This window comes from Peromyscus leucopus, chromosome 2, assembly GCF_004664715.2.
Source record: "Peromyscus leucopus breed LL Stock chromosome 2, UCI_PerLeu_2.1, whole genome shotgun sequence".
Lineage (NCBI taxonomy): Eukaryota > Metazoa > Chordata > Mammalia > Rodentia > Cricetidae > Peromyscus > Peromyscus leucopus.
Genome location: NC_051064.1, coordinates 134,479,657 through 134,504,350, shown reverse-complemented (window position 1 = coordinate 134,504,350; position 24,694 = coordinate 134,479,657). Strand labels below are relative to the sequence as shown.

Here is a 24,694-nt window from a genome sequence, read left to right as displayed (position 1 = left end):
GAACTACTTTGCTATAGCATTACAAACATGCAAAGAAAAAGTTTCCATTAATGGACTATGGAATCAGTTCTCCCACCCCCGCCTCCTTTTCAGTTTTCTAGGATGCTTCTGTATCTCAGCTTTTGAAGCTTCCAAAATGCTTTGACATGGCATTATCATTTTACTTAGGAAAGAGTTGAATGACTCCTTAAGGGTTACTGGATCTGTCCCATTACCTTTCCATAATAACTGGTTTCTTATGTGGCATGTGGACTTTAACAAGACCTCTATGTGTTCATGCCGGCCAGAGGCCATCAAAATTTGAGGTTAATGAAAATGTTCTTTATTTTTGTAGCCATCCAGTCCAATGGATCAGATGGGAAAGATGAGACCTCAGCCGTATGGTGGGACTAACCCATACTCGCAACAACAGGGACCTCCTTCAGGACCGCAACAAGGACATGGGTACCCAGGGCAGCCATATGGGTCCCAGACTCCACAGCGGTACCCAATGACCATGCAGGGCCGGGCTCAGAGTGCCATGGGCGGCCTCTCTTATGCACAGCAGGTATATGATGACATTGACCTTCTTTGCTGTCTATAGTGGGTGTGTGAGGATTAGAATGGCTTTCAGACCTCCTCTTGATATGCACATATGCTAGCTAATAAGGACAGGATAGACATAGCATAGACAAGATAGACATACATCCTATATCTGTCTGTCTTTCTGTCTGTCTCAACATATTTTGGGATTTGAACCAAATCTACCTGTCTTTTTTTTCTTGACCTGGCTGGTCTTCCCTTGGGAAGCTAGATGGTGGAAAGGTCATGGCTGAGCACCTGTTCATTGTTACTGCAGTAGAAGCTATTTGTGCATTTGCCTTGTGGTCCTTCACCTTCCTCACGGCCTGTAACAGAAGCTGCCTGAGTCAAAGAGAATGTTTAAGAAGACTTAGTGTGGAAAAAAAAAAGGGACTATAATGAACAGTAAAGATGGGATCAGTGCTGTTACAGATGAGACTTCCTCTCATCATGTCAGTCTGTCTCATTAACCATGCCATTGTTTTTTTTTGGGGGGGGTTGGTTTTGTTTTTCAGTTCAGAGAATTAGGCCCAAGGCCCCACCCAAGCATACTAAATGGGACTCTGCTACCCAGCTCCACCCGCAGCCCCTTGCACTGTCACTGTTTAAAAAATTATATTACTATTATTTATTTGGGGATGAGGACAAGATGCCGGGTCTCACAGTAGAGGACACCTTGCTCTAATAGGTCCCAGGGATTGAACTCAGGTCATCAGGCTTGGTGGCAAGTGTCTTATCTGCTAAGCCATATTGCTGGCCCCAATATCTATCGTCTTTTCATTGTTTTTGTGTTGGCAGATTTTCTGCTGTTTATGTCCGAGTAACAAAAAGGTAAAGGGCAGTATATGAAGTCTGAAATTATTTCTAAAACTTTAGAGCAAAGAGTGTCTTTAAATACAGAAAATGAAATGTATATACTTCCTTTTCTTCTTCTTTTTTTCCCCCAAGACAGAGTTTCTCTGTATAGCCCTGGCTATTCTGGAACTCACTGGGTAGACCAACTAGGCTGGCAAGGAACTCATAGATCTGCCTGCCTCTGCCTCCCAAGTGCTGGGATGAAATGCACCACCACAGCCCAGCTGCTGCTTCTTTTTTTGCGGGGGACGGGCAGGGTCTCTCTGTGTAGACCAGGCTGACCTTGAACTCAGAGTTCTGCCTGCCTCTGACTCTCAAGTGCTGGGACTGAAGGCATAAGCCATCACTGCCTGCTATCTTTCTATGAGAAAACTGAGAGACGACACCGAGTTCTTTCTTCATGTATTGTCGTGCATGGCCTCTAACTCTAATAGCCAGAATGACCTTGAACTTCCTGATGTTCTGCCTCTTGGTCATCAGTAGTGTGGTGGAAGAGGCATCCTCCATTTATCCTGCCTGGTTTATGTAGTATTGGGGACTTTGTGCATGCTAGGTAGACACAGTAACTACTATAGCCCCTGAATATTTTTAAAGTGAAGAGAGAACAAATGTAGCTTAGTGATTTGTATACTATTCTGATTACTAAACACTAGACCTTGAATTATTTGAACCAGGCTTCTAGTGCTTCTTCATTGTGGTTACGATAAAATTCCTAACATAAAAACAACCTAGGTCATGATACAAACGATAGGCTCACTAGGGAAAATAACTTACTTTTTTTTTAAGACAGAGTTTCCCTGTGTAGTTTTGGTGCCGGTCCTTGATCTTGCTCTGTAGACCAGGCTGGCCTCAAACTCACAGAGATTTTTCCTGCTCTGCCTCTCGAGAGCTGAGATTAAAGGTGTGAGCCACCAACACCTGGCTCAAAATAGTGAATTCAGTCTTATATGTAAACAAGTCTGGTCTTATTTCATTTATCTATCCTATCTATCTGTCTATCTATCTATCTATCTATCTATCTATCTATCTATCTATCTATCTATCTATCTATCTATCTATCCATCCATCTATCTATCCATCCATCCATCCATCCATCCATCCATCCATCCATCCATCCATCCATCCATCCATCCATCCATCCATCCATCCATCCATCCATCCATCCATCAGTTTTCCAAGGCAGAGTTTCTCTGTACAGCTTTGTACCTTTCCTGGAACTCATTCTGTAGCCCAGGTTGGCCTCAAACTCACAGAGATCTACCTCCTGAGTGCTGGGATTAAAGGCGTGCACTGCCGCCGCCGCCACCACCACCACCACCACCACCACCACCACCACCACCACCACCACCACTGCCTCCGCCCAGCAAATTTGACCATTCTTTATGGCTTAGTTTAGAGAGGGTGGTAGAAGAAACCTGGACTTTATATGAGATGAGGCATGACTGCTTTACATACCCATCTTCAGGCATTGCTCCTCACCTTTCTTCATCCAGGTGAGTCAGTCCTTAAAGTCTCTTTTCTTTCTTACAGATTCCACCTTATGGACAGCAAGGCCCCAGTGGGTATGGTCAGCAGGGCCAGACTCCGTACTATAACCAGCAAAGTCCTCATCCCCAACAGCAGCAGCCACCTTACTCCCAGCAACCACCATCCCAAACCCCTCATGCGCAGCCTTCCTATCAGCAGCAGCCGCAGACTCAGCAACCACAGCTTCAGTCCTCTCAGCCACCGTATTCCCAGCAGCCATCCCAGCCTCCTCATCAGCAGTCCCCGACTCCGTACCCCTCTCAGCAGTCCACTGCACAACAGCACCCCCAGAGCCAGCCCCCCTACTCACAACCACAGGCACAGTCTCCCTACCAGCAGCAGCAACCTCAGCAGCCAGCATCCTCGACGCTCTCCCAGCAGGCTGCGTATCCTCAGCCCCAGCCTCAGCAGTCCCAGCAAACTGCCTACTCCCAACAGCGCTTCCCTCCACCACAGGTGAGTTGCTCTACCTCTTGTCCTACCTGAGCTTGACCAGAGGCAGCTTACAGCTTGGGGCCATGTGCATAAGAACCAATTAAATTCTGGGTAAATGTGCTATCAGGGGTGATTGAACTACATAAAGACGTGTAGTTCTGTGAAAAAATAAAGCAATGGAAAATCTTATAGACAAGAAATAAGGTTATGGGTCTGATTCCCACTACCCCCAACCAGCATATCAGAACATGAGTACCCAAATGACTGGTCATTTTCCAAAATAATCACTTGAATTAGCTGTACTATATGCAGTTTATTTTCGCTGCCATTCTGTTCTTTTGCCCAGAATATTCTAGATTCTGAAATTCTCTGTTTGGAGTTTTGTTTTTTGTTTGTTTTAGACAAAGTCTGGTCTGAAACCTCCACTTCTAATGCTGGGATTAGAGATTTGTACCACCAAACCCAGCCCTGAAATTCTTAATTTTTGAGGGTGGTTTTGATTTTAAGAGTTAGAGAATAATTCTTTTTAGAGCCACATAAGGAAAATGACTGGCACCTAAGTATTTTTATGTGACAGTGACAGTATTGAAATAAATCATCTGTCAGTACTCGCTTTAGACAGGGGTTCTAGCATTACTTTTGTTTGTTTGTTTGTTTTAAACCAAATTGCTTGATCAAGATACTAAATACAGTTAGTTATATTTCTGCCTTCAACCTCCAGAAATGGCTCTCGGGTAGCAGTGAACAGACAATTCCATCAAGTTCCACTGTTGACTTTAGTTTGTTTGGAGGGTGTTTTGTTTGTTTTTGAGGCAGTGCCTCACTTTAGCCCAGGCTGCCCTTGAACTTGCTGCCCCTCTGGTGTAGCCTACCTAGTGCTGGGATTGCAGGCATCGACTGCCATATCAGGTTTACTCTTGACATTCTTAAGAACGAACCATTGCTTGAGTCTTTGTCTGGTCAGATAATTTATGTGCACGAGCATTTCTCACATGTGGCTCTCCTGGGTGAGAAAGCTCCACAGCTCTTTTACCCAAAGCAAGCTTGCCTGCCTCTTTCTCTTTTTTTAAAATTGTTTTTGTTGCGTGCGTGCGTGCGTGCGTGCGTGCGTGTGTGTGTGTGTGTGTATGGGGGGGTTTGCCTATTATGTTTGCCTGTGTGTACCTTGTGTGTGCCTGATGCCCACAGAGGCCAGGAGAGAGTGGTGATTCCTCTAACTAGATAGAGAGAGCTACAGATGGTTGTGAGTCGTGAGCCTTGGTGTGGATGCTGAAAGCTGAACCCGTGTCTTCTACAAGAGCAGCAGATGCTGAGCCTTTTCTCCAGCCCCAGCCGGGGTGGTCGGCCGGTCTGTCTGTCTGTCTGTTTCTCTCTCTCTCTTTCTTTTTGTTGTTTCTTATTGTTTTGAGACAGTGTGTGGAACTTACAGATCCATCGCTTCTGCCTGCCAAGCACTGAGATTAAAGGTGTATCACCATGTGGGACAGGCCCTCACAGCTTTTTTATTTTTCTTATAGGAGCTTTCTCAAGATTCATTTGGGTCTCAGGCATCCTCAGCCCCCTCAATGACCTCCAGTAAAGGAGGGCAAGAAGATATGAACCTGAGTCTTCAGTCAAGACCCTCCAGCTTGCCTGTGAGTATTTCTAACACCTGTCAAGGGTGAGGACTAGAGAAGAAATGAACTAAAGCTAAATTTTAGATGTTTTGATGGCACCCAAATTAAGTTGTTCAAAATTCTGAATGGGAATTCATAGATTTCACTTTGTAGAATATCTATCTGTTCTGTTGACTTGTCCAGGTATAGGTTTGTGATCTGCATGTAGGGTTGTGTGTTTGTTTTTGAGACAGTCTCTGGTATCCCAGACTAGCTTTGCAATTTCTATGTAGTAGAAACTGCCCCTGAATTCCTGATCTTCTTGCCTCTTCCAGAGCACTTGTGTGCACCCCCATACCCAGCTTCTGGTGTGTTCTGTTTGGTGTTTGTTTGTGACAGGGTCTCACTGTATAACCCTGCCTTGTCTCAAACTCATAGGGACCCACCTGTCTGGGCCTCCACTTCCAGTCTTTGTTTTGGTTTCTCAAAACTGTGGGCCTCTTCTGTGTGACGTAGTTAATACAAGGGACAGAAAATGTAGGTGTTAGGAGTGTTGCTCTCCATCACAGCTGCAAGAAAAGGGAGAGAGCTTGTTCTGTTTTCTTTTTTCTTTTTTTTTTTTTTACATTTAAAATTTGAAAAGTTACCTTTCTTTAAATTTTACTTTATTGGATGTTTAGCCTGAACATACTCCTGTGCACCACACGCATGCCTTGTGCCCTTAGAAGCCAGAAAGGGGTATTGTATCCCTTGGGACTAGAGTTTCAGATGGTTGTGAGCCACCATGTGGGTGATGGAAATTGAACCCAAGTCCTCTGCAAGAGCATCCCGAGCTCTTAAACTGATGAACCATCTCTCTAGATCCTGTTTATTTAACCTTGCTTTTCAGGCCTTAGGTTTTAGATTTTTGGCTTAGTATTAGTTCAAGAGGTAGTATCTTGTACATTCAAGCTTTCGATGTCATATTGAGCATGAGTTGAGTAGAAAGTAGTTGTTCTGGTGATGGGTTTGTGTGAATGTAGGCTTTGATCTAGAGTGCTTGATGTGGAATCAACTGACCAGACCTTCAGAAAGGCAGTATAGCCTAGAGCTTGGGCTGTGGATGAGCTGTCAAAATGCTCACCTGCTACCAAGCCTGATAACCTGTTGTCCTCTAACCTCATGTGTGCTGTGGCACATCCATGTAACAGAACACCTAGTAAATAAGTGCATGCTTAAAAATGATATATTTAGCCAGGTGGTGGTTGGACACACTTTTAACCCCAGCCCTCAGGAGGCAGAGGCAGTGGATCTCTGTGAGTTCGAGGCCAGCCTGGTCTACAGAGTGAGCTCCAGGACAGTCAGGGCCACACAGAGAAACCCTGTCTCGGAGGTAGGGGTTGGAGGGTGAGAGAAGATGTGTTGGAGCTCTGAAGCCAAAGCTCCTACCACTGCATCTTAATTTGGCATCCATGCCTATAACCTGTGGCCAAATCCCTCACTTTTCTGTGCCTTCACTTTCACATCTGTAAAAGGACCCTAAGCTGCTTTAGGTCGAAGTAATTGATAATGCTGGTTAATAAAGAATGCTTGGTTTATGGTAGCATGATGTCTGGCATTGTTGTAGTCATCTCAGAGGATGTAGGAACTGCTTGATACCTGTTGGTTGTTATGGGAATGTTTGTGAAAGTCTAAGCCTCTAAAAGTGAGTTTCTTGGACACTAAAATAAAATAAGTTTCTCTGAAATTGCATCATTTGGTAGGTAGCAAACCCACTATTGTAAATTCTGTCTCAGTTAGGAATCAGGAGTTCAAACACACACACACACACACACACACACACACACACACACACACACACACACGCGCGCGTGTGTGTCCAGGTAAGTCTTAAAATCGTGAAGAATTATGGTGGCTTATGGTTGTTATCCTAGCACTGGGGAACCTTAGGTAGGAAGATCACTCTGAGTTCAAGGTCAGCCTGGCTAATAGTGTGAGAGTTTGTTTCGAACAAACAGTTGAGTCTGCTTGGATGTTTGCAACCTTCCAGTTATTTAAGCTTCGGAGAAACAGCATCTGGGTCTTATTTTTTGTTGTCAATTGTTAAGGTTTCAGTATGTATGTGTCCCCGGCTAGCCTCTGCCTTTCTAGTGCTAAGATTATGGTCACAAGCTGCCATCTCCAGGTGGCTTCTAGACTGTTAGAGAACACATACATGGAGAGCAGTAGCTCTTCATCATGAAGCTTCCCATGGCTTGCCCTCAAAGCCTCTCAGGCTTGACTTTAGGGGAAGGTGTGCAGAGACTTACTCCATACTCCTGAGGCTGAGAGAAGACCTGCCGTTGGGTGAGATCTCTGCTGGTGACTCTCAACTGCCGAATGCTGGGAGGAAGTGAATGCATAAAGCAGTCACTTTTTTCTCAGGTGAACCTCGGTGAGTTCAAGGCCAGCCAGGTCTACAAAGGGAGTTCCAGACCAGTCAGGGCTACACAGTGAGACTCTCATCAAAACAAAAACAAAGCCATAAGCAAAAGCCAAACCAAACCAACCGAAACAACAACAAAATTAGTTACTTTAACTTCTCACTGTTGTCAGTGATGCCTTTGAATCAGTGTGGGTGCACACATGTGCCACCGTGCACACATGCAGGTCAGCGGAGAGCCTGTGGAGTCCATTTCTCCTTTCACCTTTGTGTAGGTTCCAGGTCTCATACTCAGGTCATCAGGCTTGCAGCATTGGGGGCTCCAAATGCCCTGGGCCACCCAACTCACTCCGGAACTTCATCCACTTGAATGTCTAATGCTTCCTCATCTATTGTATGTGGCTAAATTTGGGTGGTGTGCTTTTGTGACAAGAACTCATATTGATGGATTTCTATCAGTGTAATAAGTTGCTGACCTTCAAAAGTTTTCTTGATTCTGGGACTCCTTAGCTAGAGGGTTTCTTGGTGTGTCCAGGTTAGCTTTGACCTAGTGACCTTTTTTGTTTGTTTGTTTTGTTTTTTGTTTTTGTTTTTGTTTTTCGAGACAGGGTTTCTTTGTGTAGCTTTGCACCTTTCCTGGAACTTGCTTTGGAGACCAGGCTGGCCTCGAACTCACAGAGATCTACCTGCCTCTGCCTCCTGAGTGCTGGGATTAAAGGCGTGCGCCACCACCGCCCGGCTGACCTACTGACCTTTTGATTGAAAAATATTTGATATTTCCCTGAGACGGGTCACGGGCAGGCATGCTAATGTGTCTTCTAAGGACTGGGAACCTAAAACCTTCTGATTCAGTCACTGAATGAAGGTTAACCTTCCAGGAATAGAGAGAGTTGTGTTTCTGGGAATCCCAAGAACAAGTACCATTTCCAGATTTAGGCTTCCGTTAGGAACCTGCCAAACGGGTCATTTGCTCTGTGGAAGAAACTCCATGTAGGTGAATTGGCAACTTGTCCTTGTGTTTAGTTTTGTTTCTTTGAAACAAGATGCTGCTGTATAGCCTCAGCTGGCCTTGAACTTGACTCAATTATGAGCATGTGTCACCATGCCTAGCTCTTACTTTATTTTTTGAATTATTTTATTTTATTTTTTTATTCTTCTGCCTGGATCAAGAAATAGAGAGGTAGTTTATACTTGGGCATTCTTTTGGTTTGGGGAAAGATATTTAAGCTGGGCTAGGAAAACCATCCTGGCTGAAGAAGGCGGGAGTCAGTAAGTTCCTCCAAGGTTCTCCCTTACCAGTTGTTAGGGGATATCCAAGTCTGCTAGCTGTCTTAGTTCAGTTTTTGTTCTGTGATAAACACCACAACCAAAAGGCACTTGGAGAGGAATGGGTTCAGGGCAGGAGCTCAAGTCAGGAACCTGGAAGCAGAGGCCATGGAGGAACACTGCTTTTTATGCAACTCAGGACCGCCTGCCCTGGGCTGGCATCACCTAGCGGGGCTGGACTCTCACATCAGTCATTTAATTAAGATGTTCTTCCTCAAACTTGCTACAGGCTCCTCTTCCCAAATGACTCTGCTTGTGTCAAGCTGACAAAACACTAACCAGAACCCTTGCATCTCTTCACTGAGCAGGAGTCAAATGCTGGACTGTCTGATTAGACAGGCCCTCCAGTTTCCTCTCACTCTCTTCACTTAAAATACTTCACTGTGTGACTCTAGGTTTCTGATCTTTATTTATTCCTCTGAGGAATTTTTTGCTCAGATAATAGTATTAAGTCATCTAGATGCTATTACCTTGAATACGTTAATCCAGCCTTTAATTAATTTTTCCCCCTTTTTTCTTTTATGCGTATGGGTGTTTTACTTGCCTTATGTGCGTGCAGTGCCTAGAGCGGTCCAAAAGGGGCATCAGATCCCCTGAAACCGAAGTGAGCCATCATGTGGGTGCTGGGAATTGAACCTAGGTCCACTGGAAGAACAGCCAGTGCTCTTAGCTGCTGAGCTATCTCTAGCCTGTGAGTTAATCCTTCATTAATCTTAGTATAAAAATCTGAAACTTCTGTATATGATTACACAGAAATCAGAAACACAGATTGTTGCGCCTCTCATCACAATTTTTCTGATTGTAGGTGAAGTAGGGGGGTCTTTTTATCGCTCCGTTTGTGACATGCGGCTCTGCAGACCGTGGACAGCACTTTGAGAAACTGCTTTTTTGTTTCCCTCTGCCTTTGAGCTGTCTCTGAGACCTAATCATGTGTTTTTAGTTTTCAGTCCTTTTTACAGACTCTTAATTCTCATGCTGCTTCTCCAGTTCGTTGTGTTCTCCTCTAGTCCATATCTTATACGTCATTTCTTCAGAACTTAAATAACTTCTATGATACTTAACTAATATGTGAACAAGTATAAAGAATAAGTCAATGTCTGGATGGATATTCATCCTTAGAAACCAAACTATAGTTGGGTGGTGGTGGCGCACTCCCAGCACTCGGGAGGCAGAGGCAGGCGGATCTCTGTGTGTTCGAGGCCAGCCTGGGGCTACCAAGTGAGTTCCAGGAAAGGTGCAAAGCTACACAGAGAAACCCTGTCTTGAAAAACCCAAAAAAAAAGAAAAAGAAAGAAAGAAAAGAAACTAAACTATAGCACCAAAGGTGAAAAGTCTTAAGCAGTTTGCTGGCATCACTTTCCTTCTTGTGCCTGGAAGAGTCATTGCTTTGCTCCACACTGCAGAGTATTTTGCATGATACACCTGCTTACTTAAATAGCAAGGGCCTAGAGAGTAGGAAGCTTGTGTTGACACCCATGCCTCTATACCTACGTCAAGAATCCAAGAGTAGGAGAGTTAGATATGTGTTAGAGTAACCTGTTGTTGTTTGTTTGTTAGAGTAACAATCAAGTTGTTTATTTTGGTTTTTCAAGAAAGGGTTTCTTGCCGGGCGGAGGTGATGTATGCCTTTAATCCCAGCACTCAGGAGGCAGAGCCAGGAAGATCTCTGAGTTCAAGGCCAGCCTGGTCTACAGAGTGATATCCAGGACAGGCACCAAAACTACACAGAGAAAGCCCTGACTGTCCTGGACCAGACTGGCCTCAAACTCACAGATAGCTGCCTGCCTCTGCCTCCCAAGTGCTGGGAGGTTATTTTTATTCATTCCTTGTTTTTGCTTTTAGGTAGATCTTTGTAGCATAGATCAGCATGGAACTAACTCACTATGTAGCCCAGATTCCCAAATGTTTGGATTATAGCACAAGCCATCCTGCCTGGCTTCACTTAGTGTATTTAACATACCCTTGCTTTAGGCAGACTGGGTGTGTCTTGCATATTACCATCATAGTGCCTGGCATATGATACAGGTACCCAATTCATTGAAAGAAATTAACCTGAAAAATATCCATAATAAACAACTAGTGAAAAAAGAGGCCAAGAATTTGAAAGAGCAGGAAGGAGTTTATGTGGGGGTATTTGGAGGGAGGAAAAGGGAAGGGAGAAATGAGATTAAATTATAATTCCCCCAAATAAGTGTAATGTCTATAATATTGCTCTGTGTCTGGTGAGGGCAATTTGGCCCTATTACTAGATTGTTTTTAATGCTAGGTCAGGGCAGACATGATAGGTCCATACTTTGTTTTAGAGGATGTTTTATTTGTCCTGACTGACCATGGCCTTAGGAAGTGAGGTTAGTTTTTGTTATGCATCTTGTAAAATAACTGCCTTTTTATGTCAAGAAGGTCTTTGTAAGGGACAGGTGAGGTCTTTAATTTCCTTCATTTCCATCAAAATCTTAGGACACTAACCTGAAATTTGATGCCCGACTTGTGGTTAACTAGGAGTTATGGGGCTGTATGATTTTTGGAGGAAGAAGGGAGGGCTTTAGACAGGGATTCACTGTGTAGCCTAGGCTGTCCTGGAACCTGCCTCTGCCTTGCATGTACTGGTATTAAAAACATGCAACACTACTTGTACCTGGAGTTGTTTCCTTAAAGATTCTGTTAGGGCAGGCCTACATCGTATTAAACTGTTCGTTCGTACCTACCTGTTAAGCCCCGCTCCGGGGATCCAGAACTCTTCTCTGACCTCCGCTGTACATAGGTGTACAACAATGTACATGTATACACTCAGGCACAAATGCATATAGGGGGTTTCTTTTCTCTTTAGCTGAGCATTGTGGTTGGGATATACTCGTTATCTCAGTTCTGGGAACGTTAGATGAGATCATGCATAGAGGCTATTTAGTGAGGCCTTATCTTTAATTTAAAAAAAAAAGCAGCTATTTAAACAAGTGTGTCGATTCCCAGAATTTTTTTTTTTTTTTAAGGGACATATTTATGAGTTTACGTTTGGTCTTGAAAATATACCTGTGATGGGACATGGAAAACTGGTACAAGATTGAAAGCCCTGTCGAAGAAAGCTAGATAGAGCTAGCTTCTACGTTTTTTAGCATGCAATAAAAATTATCTGGCAATTAATAAAAATGCACATTATTATACTAGCCCTATTTGAGAGATTGTGATTCAGTAGGTGTGAAGTAGTGCCCCAAAAGTTTGCATTTTCAGTGGGTATTGTTGATTCCTGTTTAAATACCAACATTGGAACATACTGCACTAGGTAGACCCTTTTGTTTGTTTTATGGTTTGGTTTGGTTTTTGAGACAGTTCTCTGTGTAGCCTTGGCTTTCCTGGAGCTTGCTCTGTAGATCAGGCTGACCTCGAACTCATAGATCTGCCTGCCTCTGCTTCCCAAGTGCTGGGATTAAAGGCGTGCAACATACTGCCCAGCTAGGTGGATCTATGAAGAGAAAAATGCAGTAGTTTAGGAGGCCACTGTGGCAACTTTGATAGTGATGGTAATTTATACTGCTGATGATTCTTGGCATTTAGAGGGCAGACAGTGAACTGAAATGGAGAAGAGAGAAGAGGCATGGGCTGGGGAGGCTCAGCTGGGAGACTACTTACTCTACCAGCACAAGGACCTGAGTTTGGTCCCCAGCATCCATGTAGAAGAGCCACAGGGTAGTCAATGTTTATGACACCAGTACTGGGAGGCAGAGACAAAAGAATCCTGGCCTCCTAATCCAGCAAGTTCTAGCCAGTGAGAGGCCCTGTCTCTAAAAACAAGGTGATGGTACCTCTGAAGTACAGCACCCCAAGTTGTTCTCGAGCCTCTCTTGCCTCCCTCTTCCTTTTCCTAACCCCACCACTCATTTAGAAGTGACAAACTGTCTTGAAGCTATGGCCTCACACAGAGCAGATTATTTTTTGGGTTATCTCTTGTATGGCATAGCTACTACTCAGGAAGCTTTCCTCTGTTCTTGGGCACTCATCACTGGCCGTCTTCCATTACCTTTACTAGGGCCACTAAATTCTATTCTACCCAAGGAAACGATTTTGAAGGACTTGGGGGGGGGGTTCAGCCGATTACTGCTCGGGCACCATCTGAGCCCGATCCCCAAGACTTGAGTGTGAAGAGGGAGAGGAACCATTTCTACAGAATTGTCCTCTGGCCTTCACCCTTGGGCACTGCCTACCCACACTTCCCGATCATACACACAGTCAAAAGAATTCAGTTTTTAGGAAAGAAAAGTCTTTGCATCTGTTCTGCTCTTCCTGTTGCCATCCACCAGGTCTCTGTTCACCTCTCACTTGTCTTGCTATAGGACCTTAGTTGTTATTTTTTTTCTCCCCTTTTCCTTCAAGTGTGTCCATAACAGTCTACCAGAGGGACAGGGAGAGACCTGGACATATCACTGCCTGTTCCTTTCAAACCTCTTGACTACCTATTCTCTATAGGTTTAATGTTATAAAATGTTTTTCATGTTCTGAAGGATAAGGATGGATGTGTGTACATATGTAGGAGCATCTTGACCTCATCCTCTCCAGCCGCTCAAAGGCTGGGTGCAGACATATGTTAATATGCCCAGTATATGGAGGGGATATGTAGCTAGTTTTCCTGCCTTGCCCACAGTCAGGACAAATCTTTGTCACCCGCCAGTCCCACAGCCACTCAGACCCAACCAAGTAAACACAGAGACTTATATTGCTTACAAACTGTATGGCCGTGGCAGGCTTCTTGCTAACTGTTCTTATAGCTTAAATTAATCCATTTCCATAAATCTATACCTGCCATGTGGCTAGTGGCTTACCGGTGTCTTCACATGCTGCTTGTCCTGGCGTTGGCTGGCAGTGTCTCCCTCCGCCTTCCTGTTCTTTCTTTTCTCCTCTCTGTTAGTCCCGCCTATACATCCTGCCTAGCCACTGGCCAATCAGTGTTTTATTTATTGACCAATCAGAGTAATTTGACATACAGACCATCCCACAGCAGGGATAGTTGTTTATTTAAAAATTTTGATGTGTATAAGTCTTTATCTGCATACATGTATATGTGGGTGCCTGCAGCTCAAGATATAAGTGCTTATAAGGTGCCATGTGGGTGCTGGCAAGCAAGTCAGGTCATCTACATGATCAGCAAGTGCTCTTCTGCTGGGCCAGCCTTCTAGCCCCCTACATTTTGATATTTTTTTTATAGGTAAGTTTTCCATTTCTGGAGTAAAACCTGGCACTCATTTTACCATAACTATGATAGAAAGCAAGTAGTAAAGATTGGTCGTGGGTGATTTCTCTTGGAATCTGAGGCCCAGAATTCTGATCTGGTTTTCTTGAGGAAAACTTCAACAGAGTAACGAGTGCCAGGACCATCCTGTGATGAGTGCTGTCAGAGTTTGTTGAAGTCAGTGGTCCTTTTATGTCTATACAGATGGGCTTGGGGGCACAGATTGTATTCTCAGCTATTTTCGAGGCTGAGGCAAGGGGTTTCCAAGTTCAAGGTCTGCCCAAATAACTTAATGAGACCTTATCTCAAAAACTAAAAAAGTCTGGACAGGTGAAGTGGTGAATGCCTTTAATCCTAGTACTCAGAGTCAGGTGTACCTCCATAGTGAATTGCAGAAGCTGAGTATGCACTAGATGTAAATGCATTTGAGAGGGTCGAAAGGAAAAAAAAATCTAGCTGGACCAGAGGCCAGTAAGGATGTGGAAGGCATGGACTGAAGACACAGGGCTTGGATAGGCTTCCCAGAGTGGAAAGTAACAGAGAGGAGGAACACTAGACCACAGGGTTTGGTCCCTTTGGATCTGATCTTAAGGGCCTGCAGAAGGGCATTTGTTTTAAGTTGTTGTTTGCTTGCCTTTTAAAGGAAAAAATTTGTGTGTATTATGGCTTGAAAAGGCTCAAGTCAGAACGAGGGAGTACAAAAAGTTAAACTGTTAAACTTAATTCTGGCAAGAGATGATAACAAGGTTCTGCCCCTTCTACTATTTGCATAGTGACATGAAGGAAAAGAATTTATAGCCTTGAAAATAAGTGTACTATACTTGCTGAACAATTTAAATACATTGATTGTCTGGTTTGGTCTTTGGAAGGTAGAGGAAAGGGGTGGGGAGTGATCTCATCAGCAGAGAGTTTAAGGGGGAAGCTCATCCTTCAGGCCATGTGTCATTTTTATGTTATAGAGTAATTAATTAGCGTTAGTAAGATCCAGAAACATACCTAGTTACAAGTCATAGATGGAAAACTAAAACCCAGATAGGAGTAATTCTGCGTGGTGCTGGAGAGCTGTCTTGCATGGTAGTTAATAGTTAAACCATGAAATGAAGTAGACCTCAGAGGCTATGATTAGAGTGTAGAGAAAGGAGCCAGATGGAGCCCTGAACAATGCCTGGAGTCACCAGGTGGATGCAGCCAACAGAGATCGGCACGATCGGCATAGGACCAGGATTGTATATTTCTGGAGCCAAAGGAGATGGGAGAATAGTCCATATCAAGGAAAAGAGACAGGTGGAGTTGTCATGAAGTGTTTTATTGGGATCCTTTTTACATAGGAGAAGGAAATGAACAAAGAAATGGTAAAGAACACTCTTGTTTCTCCCCTTCTTTCCCTCCCTCCCCCATCGCTTTCTTTTTTGTCTCATGTAGCCCAGGCTAGCCTGAAACCCACTGCTTATCCTGTTTCTGCCTCCTGAGTATTACAGGTGCACCACCACACACAGCAAAGAGAACCATTAATAGGCACTAGCAGGAGAGGTGGCTGGATCAGCCGGATCCCGGCCCCCCCCCTCCTGAGTCTAAGACAGGAGAGGCAGGAGTAGAGATGCCAGCGGAGTGTTTATAGAAAGTAAACCCTTCCTGGAGGAAAAATCTGATGCCTCCTGGCTGAGCTTATGGAGGCCTCTCTGCCCTGCCTGAGAACTTGGTTTAAGAGACTGCGATAGGGTACTCAGGAGGCAGAGGCAGGTGGATTTCTGAGTTCGAGACCAAGCTGGTCTACAGAGGAAGTTCTAAGACAGTCAGGGCAACACAGAGAAACCCTGTCTCAAAGCCAAAAAGAGAAAGAATAAAGAGGCTGCTGCTGGCAAAGATCTAAATCCTGTGTCCCTGACTTGGTAGGAGTGGGTATTATTAATGCCAGGATGAAGTAGAGAAAGGAGTGGGATGTGTAGTACTTATTAAACTAACCACAGACATTCTTTTATCTCTTTGACTTCTGTCTTTAGATACCATTTAAGGGGGTTGGAGAGGTGGCCCAGTGATTCAGAACACTTGGTGCTCTTGCAGAGGACCCAGCTTAAGTTCCTAGCACCCACATGGTGTAACTCTCCTGCTAGGGATCAACACCCTCTTCTGACCCGAGGCACACAGCCTGCATGTGGCACACATACATACATACATACATACGTACAAGCAAAATCATTGAACAAATTAAATGAATCTAAAAAACAACAATATCCCAATGTGGATGGTGTGTTCTAGAAAAGGGAAAGGGAACGGGGTTGGGGGTTTAGCTCAGTGATAGAGCGTTTGCCTAGCAAGCACAAGGCCCTGGGTTCGATCCTCAGCTCCAAAAAGAGAGGGGGGGGGGGAGAAAGAAGGGAAGGAAGAAAGGAGGAAAGAAAGAAAAGGGAAAGGAAGGGGAAATACCGTCCTGCAGACTCTGAATCACAGTCCACATCTGTGATCCCAAGAAGGCCGCAATTGAAATGTGTCCGTTCCTGTATTATATGGAAAAAATACAAAGGTCTTGAATCCAGCTCTGCTATTTCAAATGAAACATTTCCTTTATCATGCCACCTAGTATAATAACATCATAGATAATCCAGGGTCTCCTTTATGTTTTAGTGTTCTTGATTTTTTTAAAGTTTGTTTGTTTGTTTGAGACATGGTTCCTCTGTGTAGCACTGGGTGTTCTGGAACTCACTCTATAGACCAGAGTGGCCTCCAACTTAGATCTAATTGCCTTTTGCCTCGGATTAAGGGCGTGTGCTACAGTGCCTGGCTGGTTTCTTTACTTTTGTTTTATGTGCAATAGTGTTTCCCCTGGGTGTATGTGTGAGGCTGTCGGATCCTCTGGAACTGGAGTTACAGACAGCTATGAGCTGCCGTGTGGGTACTGAGAATTGAATCTGGGTCCTCTGGAAGAGCAGCCAGTGCTCTTAACCGCTTAGCCATATTTCCAGCCTCATGGGTTTTTTTTTTTTTGTTTTTTGTTTTTTTTTTTTTTTTTGGTTTTTCGAGACAGGGTTTCTCTGTGTAGCTTTGCGCCTTTCCTGGGACTCACTTGGTAGCCCAGGCTGGCCTCGAACTCACAGAGATCCGCCTGGCTCTGCCTCCCGAGTGCTGGGATTAAAGGCGTGCGCCACCACCGCCTGGCATGTTTTTTAATTTTTACTTACTTTTATTTGTATGGGTGTTCTTAAATGCATATGTGTGCATCACATGCATGCCTGCTACTTGCAGAAGACAGAAAGAAGAGTGTGCCTCAGTTCCCCGGGACTGCAATTACAGAGTTAAACCTAGGTCTCTGAAAGACCAGCCAATGTGAATTTCTGAGTTATCTCTTTAGCCTATCCTAGTCTTACGTCCAATCTCAGATCCTCTGCCTCTTCTCAGTGTTGGTGTTATAGGCATGTGCCACCACACCATACCCTTATTTATTTGTTTATTATTTATTATGTATGTTCCTGTGTGCATTCTCAAATACCACAGTCGTTTGTGGAGGTCAGAACTTTTTGGAGTTTCCACTAAGTGGTCCCTAGGGATCAAATTCAGGTCCCTCAGGCTTCTACCTGCTGAGCCATCCCACTGGCCTGTGTTTCATGTTTGTTTTCCCAGATCTTGTGAGTCACAGATGATGAGATATGGAAGGGCAACTGGAGAGAGCTGTCCCCCAGGGTAACCTGTAGGGATTGCTTAGGGAAGAAGCAGTCTATAGAGCATCAGAGAATAGGCTGGGGTGACACCTAGGCATTGGACAGGAGCAGGCCCTACCTGTATTACACATCTCTTGGTCTGGAACAAAGCACCGTAGTTAATACTAATTCAGGCCAGATCCCTTCTACTCAAAGTATTGTCCTGTGGTATGGAAATTGCTTGGGAATGCAGTTTCTGAGACCTCATCTCTCATCTATTGATCTTTTTTTTTTTTTTTTTTTTTTTTTTAATTTTGTTCTTGGGTGTTTTTATGTATGATGCTCTGCCTGCATGTATGCCTACACGCCAGAAGAGGGCATCAGATCCTATTGTCGATGGTTGTCATCTGCCATGTGGTTGCTGGGAATTGAACTCAGGACCTCTGGAAGAGCATCCAGTGCTCTTAACCGCTGAGTCATCTCTCCAGCCCTGTGTGTGTGTGTGTGTGTGTGTGTGTGTATTTTCAGGAGTGAAATTTGGTATTGGGTAACAAATTGGTGTATTCTTCCCTGGAGAAGACTTTGTTACTATCCTCAGTTGTCTAGCTGATGGTCTCCAGTTGAGGCTCCATGGCTTTTCTCTCTTACTAGCATGTTTATGGTGTCATCCTTGTTCCAGTTGTATTTAGGCAGCCATGTTGGTGAGACTTCATGGGTGTGTAGCTTCTGACATTTCTAGGAGCCACAATCTTAAGCAAATTCCTTGTTCCTCTGGGCTTACAATCTTTCAGCACCCTTTTCCCTGAGCTTTGGAAAGAGGAGTTATGTTGTAGATGTATCCTTTGGGATTATTTTGTTTTTGTTCTAGACAGGGTCTCACTATGCAGCCTTAGCTGACCTTGAAACTCAAAGAGATCTTCCTGCCGCTACCTCCAGAGTGCTGGAATCAAAGGTGTTTACCACCACACCTGGCTGGTCTAACTCTTAAGAATCCCTAAGTGATTCATGTGTTTAATGATTTAGAAGCCCAGAGTTAGGAATTTTAAAAAATAAATAAATAAATAAATAAATAAATAAAGGGCACAGCAGGCTGGGGACTTTAGAGTTTAATACAATTTACTGACCTGTATCCTCAAGTTTACATAGTCTCTGGTTGTGAGATAGCATCACTTGTTGGTGGGTGCTCTTGAGACCCTGGCGGTGGGGTTGGGTGGGGTGGAGAGAGAGAGAGAGAGAGAGAGAGAGAGAGAGAGAGAGAGAGAGAGAGAGAGTGTTTGTTTAGCTCCTAAATTCACTCTACAGCCTCTACTATGCCTTAAACACCTTCAGAATTCCTGTTCTTTTCCTGCCGTATTCTTTTGTTTGAGATGTACTTATTTCTCCGTGTCTGTTTCTCTCTGCTGTTTATGTCCTGTAACAGACACTGGACTAGACCTCTGTAGCCGAGGCCATCCTGGAATCCCTCCCTGTGCTGTCTCCTGAGTACTGGGATTTCATGAGCAGGGCGACATGCTCAGCACTGGGTTCTTAAGAGACCCAATGGGTTTCTACTTACGGCTTCAAGTCCCCCACTGAAGTGTCTTCTCTGGGACGTCTTCCTTTTAGCACTGGCACAACACCGTGCCTATTACCTCTGCTCGAGTACCTCAGATTCTCCGACCTCTGTTGCCTCCTGAGTTTAGATATGTATTCAGTCAGCCTTTATGAAATGATCCCAGATATATCCCAGCTACCTAGCTGAGCTTAGAGGCCAGATTTTTGCTCTATATCAGGAGGAGCAACAAATCCAGTGAATGCTTAAAAATTTGGAGCATTTGAAGGATTTTAATCATACTGGTTTGTTCCCTTTTGTTCATTTCATAGTAAGAGAAAGCCAACAGTCCTTCCCTAAGATTTCCTGGTTTATTTTCTAAGGATGACAAATACTGGTAGCAGTTTTGATAACCAAAAGAGTGATCTGTTCCTTTAATATCTGGTCACATTTGGAGTTGAACCAGAGTGCTCTCACAGCCTTGAAAAAGAATTCCGACCACCACCTTCATTCCCCAGGTCTGCTGAGACTGCTCAGCAGGGTGTGCCGTGTGTATGTAGCCATCCTTTTCTAGAACGCTTTGCTCTCCGGCAGAGCCAGCCAATCCACTTCTCCCTTTTAGTCACACTGCTCTAGCCCTGCTACTGCTTGGTGCCTTCCGGAGCCTGGGCCGCACATTACTGCATGCTTGTCCCTGGGCCCGTTTCCTGTTTCTATTCTGGTCTCTGGTGGCTCAGCTATGCTTCCTGCCTGTGTATCTCACACAGATTCTTCTTGCTGGAACCTTGTGTTTTCTTTAGAACAACCTCAGCCTGAGAAGCAGCTGAACTTTAATATGATGGCTCTTGAGTTGGTCAGACCTAAGAGGACCGATGGGAAGAACCACCACGTGACTTTGACTTGTTTTTTGTTTTTTTCAGTTTGTCCTTAGCCTGCTAGAGGAAGCTCTAGACCCGAACCTTGTAAGAAAAGAAACGAGGCTATCTTCTTCCCCTGCTCATTGGACACACTGGTCCAGGATCACTCTTCCTTGTTCTTTTGCCATTGGTGCTTACAGACATGTCTCCTACCGTTGAGGACATAGGACTATCTATCCTTCTAGTGCAGGCCTCCCGAGTTCAGAGTCCACTTAGGGTAGGTAGGCCTTGCTGTCTTCAGAACAGCCTAGAGAGAACACAGGCATGGAAAAGAAAGCTTTCCTGCTTGTGTGAATGGTTCACTACGTAGCCTTGGCTGACCTGAAGCTCCCTATTGAGACAGACTGGCCTCAAATCCAAATAGATCCATCCGCTTGCCTCTGCCTGGGATGAAAAGTGCTGAGTCTAAAGGCGTGTACCAGCACACCAGTTCAAGTCTTATGCACACACCCCTCCCCCGTATACACACATACACCCCAGCTTAGAAGGGGAGAGGAGTACGGGGAGGTTGTAAAAGGGACAAAAGGAGGCGATTCTAGACAGATTTAAAGGACACCCTCCCCTCCGTAATTAAATCTATATTATTTCCTATGTCGTCACTCTTGTGGGGTCACCTGATAATACCGAAGCAGAGTATTTAATGCTGAACCCTTTGCTTGGGAATGGTTGTAGAGAAACATTCAATAATGAGGACTTGAGTTTGCAAGGAAAGGATTGAGGGGCATGATCCAGGTGTAGATTTCAGAAACAGACTACAAACTTGACCTCAGTGTGACCCAGAGGCACTATCAGACTGGTTATCCTGAGGTCCCCTCTTTCCCAAGATCTGTGTGTGATCCAGGAATCACTAGGGTAGAAGCAGTTGCAGCCTGGCATGGTGGCGCACACCTTTAATCCCAGCATTCGTGAGGCAGAGGCAGGCAGATCTCTGAGGACAGCCAGGGCTACATAGAGAAACCCTGTCTCAAAATACCAACAAACAGTAGTCGCTACTGCCAGAAGCAGTGCCAAGTTAAGTAGAGGGTAGAACCAGAATGCTACTGCAAAAATGAGTGGAGGAGAAAAATGTGGTCTAGGGTACACTTGATCATCTCTCAGGAGTGTACTAGTGAACAGAACCTGAACTGCGCGTGGAGCTTATCTTCAACACTAAGCTTTTCAATTTCTTGAAGATTTTAGTTTTAGTTTTAACCTATACTATTAGGAAAAAGGTAAAATGTAGACAGAATGGGTAACCACAAGAACACCTCTCATGCCCTCACACCTCTCACTTCCTTCCCTCTTTACATCTAGAGAAACTAGATCCAGAAAAGATGAAGAACTAGAGGATAAGGATTATTGGTTAAGAGAAAACATGATTCTCTCATTTATTTTTACTGTTGGGACAGAAAGATCCTTTAGAGGAAGAGGTGGACCTCAGAGAGGAGAAGGGAATGAGAGAGAACGCTCGGGATCCAGAAACGACTTTGCTTTGAGACAGGGAAGGAGGTATGGAAGGACGGAGGTTGGCATTTCTAGGTAAAGAGCAGATCTACTGCAGCTTCTGGATTTAGGTCTGTTCTGTGGGGAAATATGTAAGAAGCATTTACTCTGGAAGCGACAAGTTCTTCAAACGCAGAATCTTCTGAATTCCTGAGTCCCCTTGTGGGTGAGTCTGTTGCCACTGGATTCCTTCTCCCCTCATTCTTCCTTCCCATTCCCTTCTTTAAGCTTTTATTACATTCTGCAGAGAATACCAACCCAAACCAGAAAACCGACCCTGAAATGCCTGGTTACCAAGGTATTTTGTTTGTCAGGGGTGGGGTAGAGTTGTTGGCCCAAGTCTACCTAGAAATACCTTCTTTGTAGAGAAACTACCGGGGGCTCCCTTTAGCTAAGCTTAGAATCAGTCAGACTTAGTCCAGATGGAAAGAGCCTCGGGGCAGAGTCATCTTTTTTCCTTTTCTAAGACACTTGGAAACTGTGTTGAGCCCACTCAGTAGATGTTCTGGTACTGACCATCAACTCCTGTAGCCTAAACCTGTTCCATCTTTCTCACATGGCACCAGCATGGAATCGACAAGTATTGTGACATAATCTTTGATTACCATGAAGTAGAGGCCACCTCCAAGTTGGTAGCTTCCTTCCCATTTGACATTTTCCAAGGATGCTAAGAAGCCATGCTTTTTCAAAGGTGGGAACCTAGGGATTGAAGGCTTGAGAATCAGCAGACCTGTCACGTAAGGCCAGCCTTGACATAGAAGAGATTCTGAATGTTGTCTACTGAGGTGGGTTAAAGTAATTTCCCAGTATTTGGGGGACAGGAGAGAAACCAGGTTTCGAATAAAAGAAACAGTGTTGATAGGAAGCAGTAAGAATGTTTGGATTTTCCCCCCACGTTGTCTTCTAGAACTTGGCAACGGCTCCCTGCGTTGTCCTGGTTTTTTAAAGGACACCGAGGTTGGTGGCTGTCTTCTCTGCCCATCACAATCTTGTCTATTTTCCATTACCAGGTCTACTTGTTCTATCCAGATATTTAGACTTTTATCTAGACTGTGGTAGTGAAGATCTCTGGCTAAAATAAATTGAGAAGTTTACAAACTGGAGGCCATCAGTCCCTAATTCCAGTTCATATTCAACACATTGCCAACTTAGCCTTCCCCAGCTGACCTTTCCTGATTTCTGGTTGCTATGGTTCTGAGGGGAGAGTCAGAGAATGGAGTAGAGTCTTCCCTGTTACACTTTCATACTCTCCTTCTCCTGTCAAGTTCTGGGCTGACATTGACTCTGTGGATGGAATAGGCTTTGTGTGGTTGGCCTTCCCAACAGGCTTGACTTGGAGAACAGCAGCTGCCGGGCCCGTGCCTTTTCTATCATTTGTAATGCTCTTGTTTCCTGCTGGAATTAGAACACCCCATTCCATAAATATGCACTCCTCCAACCCAGGCCCAGATCTGACCCATGTAACTCCACACCCCACCCCAGTCAGATGTAAGTCTGTTAACTATTGATTAACTAATGATTCAAAAGACCATAGTTTTTGTTTTTGTTTTTTGTTGGTTTTTTGTTTGTTTTGTTTTGGGGATACAAGGTTTCTCTGTGTAACAGCCCTGGCTGGCCTGGGACTCACTTTGTAGCCCAGGCTGGCCTTTAAACTCACAGATCTGCCTGGATGCCATAGATGTTTTTGGCCAAGAGGTAGTTATGAAGTTGATAAGATGTTTCTTCTCTCTGGTCCACGTGACAAGCCTGTGATGGGGACAGGACCCATGTATATAGGGAGGTCGAGGTGGCCAAGTAACATCAGGACCATAACAGAGTGGAGAGTGACATTTCAACCAAGTATTGCCCTGTTAGGTGTTTGTTTGTTTGTTTGTTTGTTTTTCAAGACAGGGTTTCTCTGTGTAGCTTTGTGCCTTTCCTGGAACTCACTTGGTAGCCCAGGCTGACCTTGAACTCACAGAAATCCGCCTGTCTCTGCCTCCTGAGTGCTGGGATTAAAGGCGTGCACCACCACCACCGCCCGGCTAGGAGTTCTTTTAAATGTCCCCATTTTTAGGTTGGTCCATATAGGAATTCTGGGCACTGAATTGGAAGATTCTCCAGTACTGTGGGTCTTTACTTGGAGTTTCTGGTGACTGCTCCCTATGACTTTGGCTCCTTCCTGTTTGCATTTACCTCCTGTGAGATGCTATGTAGAATTTTTCTGGGGATAAGATATGGAGAGCATCCTCTCATCTCTCCTTTGCCAACTCATTGTGTTTAGTGTTTTGTGGGGGTGGGGGTACACGTAGAGATGTTGAGTAGAAACATTCAATGTGATTAAACCTCCAACTGAGAAGATCTGTGGGAACGAGATATCGACCCATGCAAAATCAATGGTTGCTGCCGTAGCCAAGTTCCTGTAGGCAGGAGCACAGAAATGTAAGCAGCCCAATAGTCTCTCACCTCAGCAACACCCTCAGCCTCCACCTTGAGTCAGACCTACCTGGAGATTGTGCTGAGGTGAGTTAGAGCAGCAGGTTTTGATTTTATGTTTTTACAGTTAGGATGAAGTTTCTCCAGTAATAACAACCCTGCCTCCCACGAGCCTGCTTTCAGACATTCCTTCCTTGCTCTGCTACAACTCTAGCAACAGCTTCCTCTAAGTTGTAGGGGCCATGTACTTCTCATTTTCTAGATGGGACAGTCACTGCTGTGGGTGGCAGTACCTGTCCAAAGTTCCAAGTGTAAAAGGTAGAATGGGGCTGGGTTGTGGTGACACACGCCCTTAATCCCAGCACTCAGGAGGTAGGGAGAGTGAGCTCCAGGCTAGCCTGGTCTACAGAGCGAGTTCTAGGACAGCCAGAGCTGTTGTTACACACAGATACCCTGTCTCAAAAAAATTAAAGAATAAAATTTTAAAAAAAAAAAAAAGGTAGGGCATTGAGGTGGTGGCGCATGCCTTTAATTCCAGCACACGGAGGCAGAGTGAGTTCACAGCCAGCCTGGGCTACAGAGCGAGTTCCAGGACAGCCAGGACTGTTGTTACACAGAGAAACCGGTTGGGGATGGGTGTGGAGAACTAAAGGTAGGGGCTTTAGCTCAGTGGTAGCACTTGTAAAGCAGCAAGCACAGCCCCTGGTCCTCAGCCCCCGGGGTGGGGAGGGTGAGTAAGAACCTCACCTTTATACTGAAAGGCATGGGCCCGGAAGTTGTCCTGTGGTCTTCATTTAAC

The 24,694-nt window shown here is 44.7% G+C and overlaps 1 protein-coding gene and 1 long non-coding RNA gene across 5 annotated transcripts in view; one reads left to right on the top strand and one right to left on the bottom strand.

Moving 5' to 3' along the window:
* Window positions 1-13,552, bottom strand: part of LOC119087460 — a 29,828-nt gene extending 16,276 nt beyond the window's left edge. For all 4 annotated transcript variants that reach the window (XR_005090926.1, XR_005090925.1, XR_005090927.1 and 1 more), the window contains exons 1-3: window positions 13,512-13,552; window positions 7,262-7,408; window positions 5,420-5,542 (exon numbers count right to left, since the gene is read on the bottom strand). This is a non-coding gene — a long non-coding RNA (uncharacterized LOC119087460). The remainder of the gene's footprint in view (window positions 1-5,419; window positions 5,543-7,261; window positions 7,409-13,511) is intronic.
* Arid1a (AT-rich interaction domain 1A) overlaps window positions 1-24,694 on the top strand; it is a 77,235-nt gene that overhangs the window by 30,231 nt on the left and 22,310 nt on the right. Inside the window, 3 exon segments of the mRNA XM_028888208.2 lie at window positions 335-547; window positions 2,947-3,399; window positions 4,896-5,012. Coding sequence (XP_028744041.2) covers window positions 335-547; window positions 2,947-3,399; window positions 4,896-5,012 — 783 coding nt within the window.